We start from the raw sequence: 13627 nt of genomic DNA on the forward strand, positions 1-13627 counted from the left end.
GTTGGGGGTGGGGACCTCCAAGTGTACAGAAGTCACGGCCTAGGACCCTCGTACCTACGGGACCGCCTCTCCCGGTATGCCCCACGGAGAGCCTCAAGGTCCATAAATAGCAACACCCTAGAGGTCCCGGACCCTAAGAAAGTTAGATTGGCGTCAACCAGAGCCAGGGCCTTTTCAACACTGGCCCCAGCCTGGTGGAACGCTCTGCCTCATGAGACCAGGGCTCTGCAGGATCTGATTTCTTTCCGCAGGGCCTGTAAGACAGAGTTGTTCCGCCTGGCCTTTGGCTTGGAGCCAATTTGATTCCCTCCCCCTTTCTTTTTCCTTTTTCCTTTCTCCTCCTGCGATGAGGCTGCATTTTAATATTTTAATGTTTCAATATTTTAATTGTTGTATTTTAATCTTGTTTTTAAATTGTATTCATTCAACTTGTTTTTATTATTGCATGTTAGCCGCCCTGAGCCCGGCCTTGGCTGGGGAGGGCGGGGTATAAATAAAAATTATTATTATTATAAGATCTCTAAAATGGGGCTGAGCAGGCTCACTGGTCCCAGGAGCCATGGAATCTTGATTGTTAAGCTGGAAAAGAAAACAGGGAATCTGAGAGGCCGAGAGTGAAGTGACTCACTCAAACCCCTCACAGCTTATTGCATCCCAAGGGAGGAGATGTCTGTGGAGAAAGCATGCGGGGAAGATGCTCAAGAGAGCCTCTCAAACCCCCTTCCTTACCCAATTGCAACACAACAGCCCTGTAGTTGGGTTTCACACTCTGGCAGTTGCTGCTGCCACCGCTGTTGCCCTGTTTTGGTCACCTTCACCCCTTCTCTAAAGCCACGGCTAGCAGGCTGGCATTCAGGAACAGCAACACATCCTGTGCAACCTTTCGTTGCAGTACTTAGTTGTTAAGAACGGTGCTGCCTGGGAAAGATTGTGGAAGAAAGGGGTCAAGTTCACCGCATGTACTGTGTTAAAGGAAAATATAATGAAAATGATGTACAGATTGTATTTGACTCCTGTAAAATTAGCAAAGATATATCATAACTGTGACAATTTATGTTGGAAATGTAAAAAAAGGAAGGAACCTTTATCGTATGTGGTGGACCTTCCCCAAGGTGAAAGACTTCTGGGGAAAGATTTATAATGAATTGAAAAAAATGCTGAAATACACATTTATAAAGAAACCAGAGGCCTTTCTTCTTGGAATAACAGATTTGGAATTGCCCAAGAAAGATGTTAAATTATTTTTGTATGCCACAACTGCTGCTCGTATTTTGTTAGCTAAAAAGTGGAAAACCCAAGAATTACCAACGATAGAAGAATGGCAGATGAAGATGATGGATTTTTCGGAGCTAGCCGACCTAACCGGAAGAGTCCACGACCAGAAGGAGGAGGAGTATCAGGAAGAGTGGATTAGTTAAATATGTTAAGTTAAATTAACTGAAAACAGCTTGCAGATAATTAACTGGCTTAGGATTTTATTTATGTTTTTTTTAAAAAATAATATTTTTATTAAGTTTAACAATAGAAAAATAAGACAATAAAAACACAGAAAAACAATATAAAACACAACAATACAAACTTTCACAATACATAAAATACAAACATTTAACAAGAGAAAAAAAAAGAACAATCAACACACAAAAAATAAAATAGGAAAAAACACAAATCACTCTTTTCTAGTTATTTATCTTCAATTAACTTATTTTCCTGACTTCCCCACGCCTCCCTTTTTTATATCCCTTTTTAACAATTAGTTCAGCAAAATCATCTACTACTTTGTCCTTATATATTTTACCTCCCAAATTTCAAATTTTTATCTCTTATTACTAGAACCCCTTCATTTTATTTCAATGTCATCAGCATTCATACATTTTACAATACTTCTGTAAATAAATTTTAGGATTTTATTTATGTTAAGTGATGAATTAATATGTTTAATTTCATAATGTGAAGATTTAAGGATGTTAATGTTTAAGTTAAATTTTATAAGAACTGTGATTTCGAAAACCGTTAAAAGGATATGCAATGAAATTCAACCAAGGGGAAGCGAGGAAGTCACTTAACAATGTTAATAAGTGTAATTTTCAATAAGGCTATGATTTATGTTTGTTTGTCTTATGTGTTTGTTTGTTTATAATGTTGTGAAAACCAATTAACATTTTTTTTGGGGGGGGGAAAGAACGATGGTGCCTCTGGGACTGGACCAGTCCACTTGGAGAGATTCCAGCTCCACAACCGCTTCGCAGCCCTGCTTTCCAGTTTGGGTCAGAGGCACAGTCAGTGATCAGGGGAGAGACAGCCGAGAAGGGCAAAGCGCTGCAATCCGATATGAGGAAGGAAGGTGACCGGGTGCATCAGCTGAGAAGTCCTAATCTGAGATGACAGCTAGAGAGAATGATTGCTAGAATAAGGGATTCTTCTCTTGAGAAGGGACGGTAGGGAGCCATCACGTTACAGCAGTCTTTGCCAACCTGGTGCCATCCTGATGTTTTGGACTACAACTCCCATCAGCCCTTGCCAGCAGGGACATATCATGCGTAGGCTGGCATGAGTGTGGCCGTGAAAGCTGGGGCTGACGGGAGTTGCGGTTCAAAGCATCTGGAGGGCAATGGATTGGCAAACGCGACATTATGCACATTAAGCAAGGTCTAGAATCACTAGACCTTGCTAGTGGATGCGGGTGGCGTTGTGGTCTAAACCACAGAGCCTAGGACTTGCCGATCAGAAGGTCGGCGGTTTGAATCCCCGCGACGGGGTGAGCTCCCGTTGCTCGGTCCCTGCTCCTGCCAACCTAGCAGTTCAAAAGCACGTCAAAGTGCAAGTAGATAAATAGGTACCGCTCCGGCGGGAAGGTAAAGGGCGTTTCCATGCACTGCTCTGGTTCGCCAGAAGCAGCTTAGTCATGCTGGCCACATGACCCGGAAGCTGTACGCCGGCTCCCTCGGCCAGTAAAGCGAGATGAGCGCCGCAACCCCAGAGTCGGCCACGACTGGACCTGACGGTCAGGGGTCCCTTTACCTTGAATCACTTTGGCACAATGTGCAATCCAGAGCCCTGGCTGTTAAAAGAAGCAGGAAGCAAAACAGCAACGCCCACAACTCTGATATTGCTTTATTATTTTTATTTTTTAAAAACCCTTCTTTAAAATCTATCCTTGGTAAGTGTTGAGGAGGGTTGCTCAGCATGCGTCATTAAGTTAAACATTAAGCAGAAACTTCCTGCCAGAATTGTCCATTTTTCTCTTACTTACCAAGCAGTTCCGTGGCATTTTGGAGGGGATGCCATCCGCTTCGGCCGCCCCGTTGGGGCCCACCCCTTCTTTTCTCCTTTTCCTGGAATTCAGCCTGGCTGAGCCCTGGGGTTCCATCCCGCGAATTGCGTCCGGCAGCTCAGCTGGAAAGACCTGCGGGAGCGAATGAGGCGTGGTTGTTTTAAAAAATAAAATAATAAAAAAAAGAAGGGTGGGAGAAACCAGCAGCCAGAAAAGGACTCTGTGTGTAGTGGGTTGATCAGAGGAGCAGATCGTCTGAGCTGCCAAGAGCCAGCTGGCTTTCAGCGGAAGAGGGTCAAGGTGGGAATGTTTTGAGTCCTCCTCTGAGCCGCCTCTTATCTGCCATAGTGACAAGAGGGCAGTAAAAACCAGCTGGCAGCAAGGAAGGTCTTTCTCCCATGACCCAGCAGGAATGCAAGAACAGAGAGAGAAGGGGGTGTGGAGAGAGAGAACTCAGTGGCAGGGCTTATTTTAGCACTCAGTTAAAAGCAGTGGGCAAAAGATTGAGCTGTTGTGTGTGTGTGGGGGGGGGACACACAAAGCAGAGACCTTAACCAAAATGAGCCAAGGACCTGTCTCTTCCAAAGGTCCCAGCGACATGGCAGAACCTTTTCAGCTTCCTCTGCAGTTGCAGGATTCCCTGGTGCCTTCCACAGACTCTATTCTACATAGGAACATTGGGACCACAGTGAATTAGCAGGCTTCTCACTGACCGCAGCACAATTAGCAGTAGCTCAGCGGTCCCAGCGCCTGCCCACCTAGCAGTTCGAAAGCACCCCTAAGTGCAAGTAGATAAATAGGTACCGCTTTATAGCGGGAAGGTAACGGCGTTTCCGTGTGCTGCGCTGGTGCTGGCTCGCCAGCCGCAGCTTCGTCACGCTGGCCACGTGACCCGGAAGTGTCTTCGGACGGCGCCGGCTCCCGGCCTCTAGAGCGAGATGAGCACGCAACCCCAGAGTCGGACACGACTGGCCCGTACGGGCAGCGGTACCTTTACCTTTACCAGCAATGGAAGAAGCAGACTGAAATGCCCCTCAAGTTATGGGGAAATAGTATCTGGGACGCAGCAATGTCTGAGTGTCTCACCAGACACAAGAGGGCAATTAAAGGCATAACGGATAGAGGCAGCTTCCAAGAAACGTGGACCCCTTTCTTGAACTATGTGAATGGCTAAAATCAAGACCTTCTTACACCAACCGCTCAATAGTCTCAGTGGAGAGGTTATGCTAAGTAACCTGTTTGAATGTTGAATGTGTAACCGTATGCCCAGAGACAATGGATCAAACAAACACCGTTAGCTATACTGCTGGATAAGTGTTTAATGGTTATTGTATTTGTTCAAAAACCAATGAAAATTGTTTTTTAAAATAAATAAATAAATAAACAAACAAACAAATAAAGAATAGAAGTTGGAAGATTAGTTGCTGAAAGATTTAGGAGAGGTAAAACAAAGTACAGTGCTACCTTGGTTCCTGAATAGCTTAGTTGCCAAACAAATTGGCTCCCGAACGCCGCAAACTTGGAAGTAAGTGTTCTGGTTTGCGAACCTTTTTCAGAAGCTGTACGTCCGACGCGGCTTCCACGGCTTCTGTTTGAGTGCAGGAAGCTCCTGCAGCCAATCAGAAGCCGTGCCTTGGTTTCCGAATGGTTTTGGGAGTCGAAAGGACTCCTGGAACGGATTAAGTTTGAGAACCAAGGTTCCACTGTACTTCATTATGCAGAGCACAGTCAGACTAGGGAACTCACTTCCACAGGAAGCCGTGGCGGCCACCAACTTGGATGGCTTTAAAAAAGGATTAGACAAACACACAGAGGAGAGGGCTATTGGAGGCTATTAGCTCAGTCTCCCAACAGCACTTCCAAAATGAGGAGATGCAACCATTTCCTCTTTCTGGATTCTGTTGGCAGAAATTTCCCTGCCCCGTATAACCATGAGCAGCTCATTACATGTCTCATTTTGTGCTAAAGTTCTGCAGTGAGCTGTTGGGGAGAGGCAAAACCAGAAACAGATGCAGGCACACCATTGTTTTAGATAGGAAAGGCTAATAGCCCTGTGACCCTACTGCCTGAGGGCATTTGAATCCTGTATTCCTTACTATGCATAACTTACAATAGCCTGGTTAACATCAAACAATGCAACAAACCATGAATTAACAATGGGTTACGCCAGGATCAAACAAACAATGGCTTGCGTGGGGTGGATGAACAAACCAAGCTCAAGGATCTGCAGGTTAAAACAAAACAAGCCAACAATAAATCATAGCTTCAGATCACGGTGTGTTGGCAATAAAATTCAGCTGCTGGGCAGAGTTCACACATAAAGCTAAGCCATGCTTTAATAAACCATAACTTAAAAAACAGTGGTTTAGTGTTACGTCTGAACCAGACCAGTATCAGTCAAGACATGCTGCATCCTGATAATCAGAGTTCAGCTTCAGTTAAAAACCCAGAAGAGGTGTTAACCCCCCGACTGCAAAAGTTGGCAGTGCCACCCTCCCAACCTCAGTCATAAGGAGAATGGGCCCAAGAATCTAATGCAGATCGTTGCAGAACCAGATCGCCCCTCTAAGTCCAGCATCCTGTTTTCAACAGTAGCCCAAGACTGATTTAACTCCAAGCAATATAATATCAACAGTCATGCAGACTATTTAAGTCAGCAGTGGAAAAAAGGCCAATTAACTGATTTAAATCCAGTTTTCAATAATAATAATAATAATAATAATAATAATTATTATTATTATTATTTATACCCTGCCCTCCCCAGCCAAGGCTGGGCTCAGGGCAGCTAACAAGCAATAATATGTATTCAAATTATTAAAATTATATGTCTTCAAATATTTATTTCCTAAACAGTGGTGCAAATCTGAATACTAAACCACACCAATTCAACAGCAGAATATTTGTATAGAAAGTTTCGCCCTGACCTTTGAGGCACTGCTAAATTTTGCACACTTTCTCTTTAACTTACAGAGGAAATGTCTTTAGAATATTCCCAAAATGGGTCTCTGGTAAAACCAGCACACACTACTTTTTGTGAGGCTAAATACAAGAACACAGGAACGACAAGCATGGCTCGTCTCGCTCTGCCTTGGCCCATCCCGGCTCTCTTTAAGGTGTTTAATCTACACCACTTAACTTGTTTTGCCAGTACATTAACCGCTTGGTTCACTTGGTTCACACCCACGCCAACTTCTTTTTGCTGGATCTCATGTTTACGGTGCTGTGTATGGGACTGTGACACAACCACCCCCTGCATTCCTCACTTTATGAGACAGGGATCAGGGAACCTCAGGCTCTCTCTGCCTGGTCACCAGAACTGGCCACACTCCTCACTGGACCGGTGGTAGAGCATCTGCTACTTGGCTACTTGCAACCAAGTGATGATGCCTGGGCACCAGGATAGCGCCCGACATCTCCACTTTTTGGAGGTGTTTGCCTGGGGATCATTGGATCTTGACTGTTTTCACAAACTAATGCCCCACCCTGTAGAATTCTATCAGTTGTATTTTATCTGCACAATCAGAATGGATTTCTGGAACCAAAATGCTTTTTCTGTGCAGCCTGAGCAGGAGCAGGAGCCATTAAGTAAAAGAGGTCGGAATAGGCCAATATATATATGGACCAGGACTGAGCAAACTTTTTCAGCAGGGGGCCAGTCCACTGTCCCTCAGACCTTGTGGGGGGCCGGACTACATTTTTGGGGGAGAAATGAACAAATTCCTATGCCCCACAAATAACCCAGAGATGCATTTTAAATAAAATAACACATTCTATTCATGTAAAAACACCAGGCAGGCCCCACAAATAACCCAGAGATGCATTTTAAATAAAAGCACACATTCTACTCATGCAAAAACACGCTGATTCCTGGACCATCCGCGGGCTGGATTGAGAAGGCGATTGGGCCAGATCTGGCCCCAGGCCTTCGTTTGCCTACCCATGATATGGACTGTCCCGAGATAAAGTGACTTTTCTTCTTTAAGTTCTCAGAGCTCTTAACTTGAACCTCAGGGTTGTCATCTGAGCTAGCCAGATGTTTAACTGAGAATGATTCACAGTAGGTTCATCATTTGAAAAATAAAACTTTAGAGCCGTCTTGCCCAAAAATGCCAACTAGAAATTCCATTCTGGTGACTGTAACCTTGGTTTGAGGAGCCATTTGGCACCTACATAGCTTATATACAGTATATGTGTTTCTAACACTGCCGGGGGGTGGGGGGTGGGAGAGACTCCTACCTGAAACCCTGGAGAGCTGCTGGCAGCCAATGTACACCACAGAGCCCCAACATTTCATACCAAGTGGGACGCAAGAGTACATAGACAAGATGGAACCCATGGGCCCTATCCATGCTTCTGGAGTGAAACCCAACATATCTGGAAAAGAGCAGAGCTTTGCACACCTCGGAACAGAGGGAAACAGGAGGTTTGAAAGACAAGAGGCAGAAACTGGTTCCAGGCTGAAAAGCAGAACCCATGCAGACCTTTCACAGGTCCAGAATCAAAGGAATGTTTTCTTGTATTGCTAAAGAATGCTTGCCACGGGTTTCAAAGCTGAGTGAAAGTTTGCTAGTCTTTGCACTGAGAGTGGGTTTTTTGACACCCAGAAAAAAATTGCACGCTGTTAACAATGCCTGATAATCCAGCATTCTGGGCAAAGTATCAACAAAGCAATGGAATGAGGAAATAACTCGCCTTTTCACGCAAAGTAGGTTGGAAAGGATCTGGTTCAGATAAAGGAAGCAGAGGGAGCCTGCTGGAAAAATCTTGCTACTTATCAGTAGGAGGTGAAAGATGAAGTAGACCCTCTGGAAAATGCCTACAGACAGCTGCCTGGAGGGAGGTTTCATGGGGGCAGAAGTGAGCTTTATCCAAAGACCTAATTGCAGAGGTAGGAGAGTCAAACCCCAAAATCTGCATACCCTGCAGAGCTTCCAGTTCCAGTGCCGAGACTGAGACAGGATAGTTCTGCATTTCCAAGTTATCAGTTCACCCGAGCAGTGCCAGGCACGATGATTTGCTGCCAATACTGTAATGCCTCTTTCGCTGACTCACACGCCTGCTGAGCAAATCCACACCCAAATCTTGCATTCCGCCAGCTGTTCGCTGGACGAATTCCCAAGGCAAGAAAGATTATTTCTTTTTCCAATAAATGCCTAGAACTGGATATAGTTAAGGCAAGTAAAGACAAATAATATAGCAACATTTTTATACATCCTCACACCGAAGAAAGTCCTTACTCAATGTCATCACCTCTCCCAATAAACAAATGTTTAGAATGGCTTAAAGTCTCCAGCCCTTCCCATGTCTCACATATCAGAGAAGCCCTGTCTCTATTATATTTTGGGCACATACTGAAGACCTTCCTTTTCCACTAAGTCTTTTAAGTGGAGATTTTCATCCCAGCCTATCTATGCTGGACTTGAATTTGTTTTTATTGTTAAATCCCTCTGGGATATTTTATGTGGAACGATTCAAACATGAATTAAATAAGCACGAGATTCCCATCTAGAACGGTCTTATAGATATGGATATGAAGATGCAGTGATGACATCCGCCCTGGATTTAAAAGAGGATTAGACAAATTCATAGGGACGCGGGTGGCGCTGTGGGTTAAACCACAGAGCCCAGGACTTGCCGATCAGAAGGTCGGCAGTTCGAATCCCCGTGACGGGGTGAGCTCCCGTTGCTCGGTCCCTGCTCCTGCCCACCTAGCAGTTCGAAAGCACGTAAAAGTGCAAGTAGATAAATAGGTACTGCTCCAGCGGGAAGGTAAATGGCATTTCTGTGCGCTGTTCTGGTTCGCCAGAAGCGGCTTAGTCTTGCTGGCCACATGACCCAGAAGCTGTACGCTGGCTCCCTCGGCCAATAAAGCGAGATGAGCGTCGCAACCCCAGAGTCGGTCACGACTGGACCTAATGGTCAGGGGTCCCTTTAACTTTAGACAAATTCATGGTGAATAAGGCTATCAATGGCTTTGATCATCTCTCATTTTCCCTGACTGGTAGTCATGCTGGCAGGGATGGGTGATAACAAGAGTTCAACAACATCTGCAGGGCTACAAGTTCTCCTTTGCTGATGTAGGCGAAGAACCTATTCATTTACATTCATCTTATGGTCAATGGGCAAGATTCTCCAAACTGGTTTCTGCATGTTTCTGCCATTCTGCAGGTCTTTGCCGTCCTTTGTGTTTTATTTAACACAAAAACCACAGCAAAAGCAAACTAAACCTTCCCTCTGCAACACCAGGAAGTATTTCAGGACAGTCAAGACAAAGAAGCAACCAGGCTTTTAACTCAGGTCGATCTGCCCACCACAAGCTCCACGCCCTTATACTTCCTTGGCAGTTGTCCAAGCGGGGATATATTCTGTGGCAAGCAGCACAATATCCACGTCACAATTAAAACAATTGGAGCGTTCAGCAACTGCAGGCACGCAATTATAGGAAGATCAGGTTTTGAGGTCTAAAGGGAATGCTCATTCATTTAGGTCACTGTCTCCAAAAATAATCTCCCTGCAGCTGTTATTTGTACTTGATAATGTAAACCTCATGCTGTGATCACATCTTTTGAAGTTTGGGGATATATTTGCATTTGAAACTCATGTCACCGCCTTTCTGGGGTTTTTTTTTCATCCAGAGGAGAAGCTGATGTGACTTAAGATACTAAATGCGCTACTCATCTGGAACAGGTTGCAACTGCCATCATGTAATTGCCCAAGTTGCAAATTTCAGCAGCACCACATATGGTGCAGCCCTTTAAAGATGGAAGAAAATCAGAAAGGTGAACTACATAACCGCTGGGGTGTAAGTAGGGATGTATGAGTGATCACCCCCTATAAAATTATTTGCAAGGCTAATATAATTAAAGGGCTGGAATGTTCCAATGGCAGTTCCTAAGGCCAGCATAGTCCAACAAAGAAAAATAAAAACCAAAGAGACTTGGATCTGGGTTACTCTCTCTTCTCAGGATGTCCACTTTTTGCTGTTGCAGACCAATGTGAATGCTCATTCCTTACTTTAGAGGAATGTGTCACTTTCTTTTTCTGAGGCACTGACTCGCTTTGCCTTGCAAGGTCACCACTGCTTTGACCCAGCACAGTGAGTCATGAGGGACAGACACTTTACTTCTGAGAGCCTGGGCTCAGGAATGGATTTTGCAACTACGGATAGAAGGGTTCAAGCCTCTTAGTCACAAAGTGGTTGTCATCGAGCCACTGCTTCTCTGGTGACACTTCTCTCTGTAGTTTCCAGAACTCCTCAGATGGGTGGGGAGAAGAGAGACAGCAGAAGCCTTTGTCCTTCACTTGTTGAACTGCTTCCGTCTCTGCATGCCTTCCTCCCACAAGCTGTTTCAGAAACAGTTCAAGGGACTAAAGAGAAAATTGTGTCCATAGAGATTTACCTCTATGATTGTGCGGTGGTGAAATGGAAAAGTGTAGGCTAATTCTTTATGCATTATAGTGGGAGGTGATGAGGAATGGAAAACATGCAAAGCAACTTAGCAGGTGGGCACTCACTGAACTATTCTGCAGCTGTTGCAAGAAATAAACACTGGAAGAAGACAGTGTGGGCAGTAGGAAGAGGGTGGACCAGGAACACCCTGCGATCGACCAGCAGATCGCAATCGACCTGTTGGACATGCCTGGCATATGATATCTAACCCGCCCCCCCAGGCTTTCCATGTGACACACAGACCATTCAATCTTGCATTTTCTTTGCCTTTTGGCCCTGGCCTGTAAAGCACTCTCTCTCAACCGGAGAGTATATTCACCTGCCCATTGAAGTTATCACTTCACACATCTGATAAAGGCAACTCTGATCCCCAAAAGCTAATGCCATAATATATCGTTAAAATTTATTGCCACAGAACCTTTTGTCATCATTTCTTGCTACCTCAGAGGTTCGGCTCTCATAAAGGCAATGGTTATAGAAGCACAAAGATGTCTATATAAGTGCTGCAAGATCTAAATTACACCACAGTCTCCCCACAAAACTAATTTGAGACCATTGCAAAGAAAGCCCAAGGCAGAAAAACCCCCACACTTATTACAGCAAAATAGATCATGGACAAGGGCTACTATTGTGGCAGCATGATAGTGATGTAGATATGAACTTATTTGGAACTGCTGCAATCCGACTGCCTCCTCCCTACAGTCACTGCACCTAAGAAACATGTCATGCAGTTCACAGTCTGAACAGTGGCTACCTTCCTTCAAAAAGCAATTCACACAACTCATCCTAAACGCCTGTCAAACCTTCAGTGTCATACCGTGACACTGATACATACCAAATCTGTAAGTATTTACATGGCAGAGCTGAATACATGGCAAAATACCATGAACTGAAGCTCTGGGCAGCTAAGGGCAGACAGATTTACAAATCCGCGTGTGCGACGAGCCCCAGAGGGACCCTCCTGCTGGGGGCTGCCGTGTGTCCTTTTTTATCCAAGACACGTCCTCTTCTTCAGGGATAAACTTTGAGACGAACTGCCTTTATGTCCTTTGAATGGCCGTCATAGCGTCCTCTCTCTCTCTCTCTCCTAAATTTGGCAACCCTATTTAGGGCTGCGAGAGATTGCGATGGGTTGCTCTGAAGTCACTCCACCACCAGATTTTTTTGGGGGGGTGGGGGGTGGGATCGCGCCCCCCAAGAAAACCCAGCAAGGCCCCCCTCCCCTCCTGTATTCCCCCGCCCACAACCAGCCCCACCGCCTTCCCTTTCAGGCGAGAGGCATCACCAGGCAGGGGAGGCCCCCCCCTCTATGGGGGGAAAGGGATTTAGGGCCCCCTTTTCCCCTCCAGGAGGGAGTCAGGGGGGCCTCGCCCGGGCCAGGCACTCCCACAAGCCCCCTCCCCAATACCACGACCCCCGGCCCCGACCGGCGCGGCTCCGACCTACCCGCCTGCCTCCCTCGGTCTCCGCTCTCCGGCTCCCCTTCGCGCAGCGCCAACGGGGCCGAGCGGAAGTGTTTCCGGCCGGACCCTCCCGGCGACGGACCGGCCGAAACGGTCCGCCCCTCTCTGCTGCTCCCACCGGAAACCGCCACCCAGACGCGGAAGGTTCCGGGGATGGGAGAAATCGAACCATAATATAGCATGATAGAGTCGGAAGGGACCCCCGGGGGTCAACTAGTCCAGGCACCCCCCAAACTTGGCCCTCCAGATGTTTTGGGACTAGAATTTCCAACATCCCTGACCACTGGTCCTGTTAGCTAGGGATGGTGGGAGTTGTAGTTCCAAAACATCTGGAGGGCCGAGTTTGGGGGCATAGCTGTCAACGTTTCCCTTTTTAAAAGGGAGATTCCCTTATTCCGAATAGGATTCCTCGCAAGAAAAGGGAAAAGTTGACAGCTATGTCTGGGGGTGCTTGATCTAGTCCAACCCCACCCCCGCCATTTTTTGCTCAACGCGGGTCTCGAACCCACGACTCTTGAGATGAAGAGCCTCCTACGCTCTACGGACGGCAATCCACGCCCAGTCCCACTAGGAAAGCGACAGACCTTTCGCAGCCTTGTGCTTGGCGGGGGCTTGGGCCTGTTCTCCCTCCCTCTCCGCTGTGTTTTGCCTTGATAGCCCAGTCGGCAGAGCACAAAACTCTTAATCTGAGGGTTGTGGGTTCGAGCCCAGCATTGGGCAAAAAGATTTCTCCCGTGCCCCTAGTGGGTTGGGCTAGATGACCCTCAGGGTCCCTTCCAACTCCGTGATCTGTAGGAATAGACATGTGCTTGTAAGCGACTTTGGGCTGCCTTAGGCAATATAAAAGGCGACTAACGAAGAGGTAGTTTTACCTCTGTGGTTGTGTGGTGAGACCCTTCTGGGCACCCTTTTCCATTTATTTATTTATTTATTTATTTATTTATTAATTAAATTGCTATACCGCCGTTCATTGGAGGATTTCGGGATGATGGCAATACTTTGGATTACGAAGTCCTACAGTAATATGCTGCTGTTTGCCTAGCTTTTCGAAACCGTAGCAGCACAGCAGTGCATAATTAAACATTCTCCTAAAACAAATATTGCATTGTGCCACTGTGGTTAAAAGCTGTGCGCTTGAGACTAACTGCATAATATTAAGATATCAGTGCGTTGTTGTTACAATACAGTACTGTAGTGATCTTTCATTGTGTAATGCTAACAAGGCATAGCATTGTTCAGTTTCCACTTTGCAGTCATGTGGATGTAGTTTTTAAATCTAATGCTACCTCCTTTGAATACCAGAGGCGTGGCGGGCTATACATTTTAAGTAAATTTGCCTAGGGACATCTGGTTAATTTCTGACGGAAGGAAAAATTGAGGAAGTGTCTTCTTAATTTGTAACTTACAGTACAGTGCAATGCTATACACATGTTCTCAGAATGG

The 13627-nt window shown here is 45.9% G+C and overlaps 1 protein-coding gene across 2 annotated transcripts in view; it reads right to left on the reverse strand.

Annotated features, from left to right (window-relative positions):
- Nucleotides 1-13627, reverse strand: part of PCYT1A (phosphate cytidylyltransferase 1A, choline) — a 32696-nt gene that overhangs the window by 15565 nt on the left and 3504 nt on the right. The window contains exons 1-2 of one of the 2 annotated variants that reach the window (XM_053387373.1): nucleotides 12168-12282; nucleotides 3251-3403 (exon numbers count right to left, since the gene is read on the reverse strand). In XM_053387373.1, the coding sequence (XP_053243348.1) occupies nucleotides 3251-3367 (117 nt within the window). In that variant the 5' untranslated portion in view covers nucleotides 3368-3403; nucleotides 12168-12282. Of the gene's footprint in view, nucleotides 1-3250; nucleotides 3404-12167; nucleotides 12283-13627 lie in introns of those variants that run through there. The other variant, XM_053387372.1, reaches the window with a different exon arrangement.

This window comes from Podarcis raffonei, chromosome 5 (genome assembly GCF_027172205.1).
Source record: "Podarcis raffonei isolate rPodRaf1 chromosome 5, rPodRaf1.pri, whole genome shotgun sequence".
Lineage (NCBI taxonomy): Eukaryota > Metazoa > Chordata > Lepidosauria > Squamata > Lacertidae > Podarcis > Podarcis raffonei.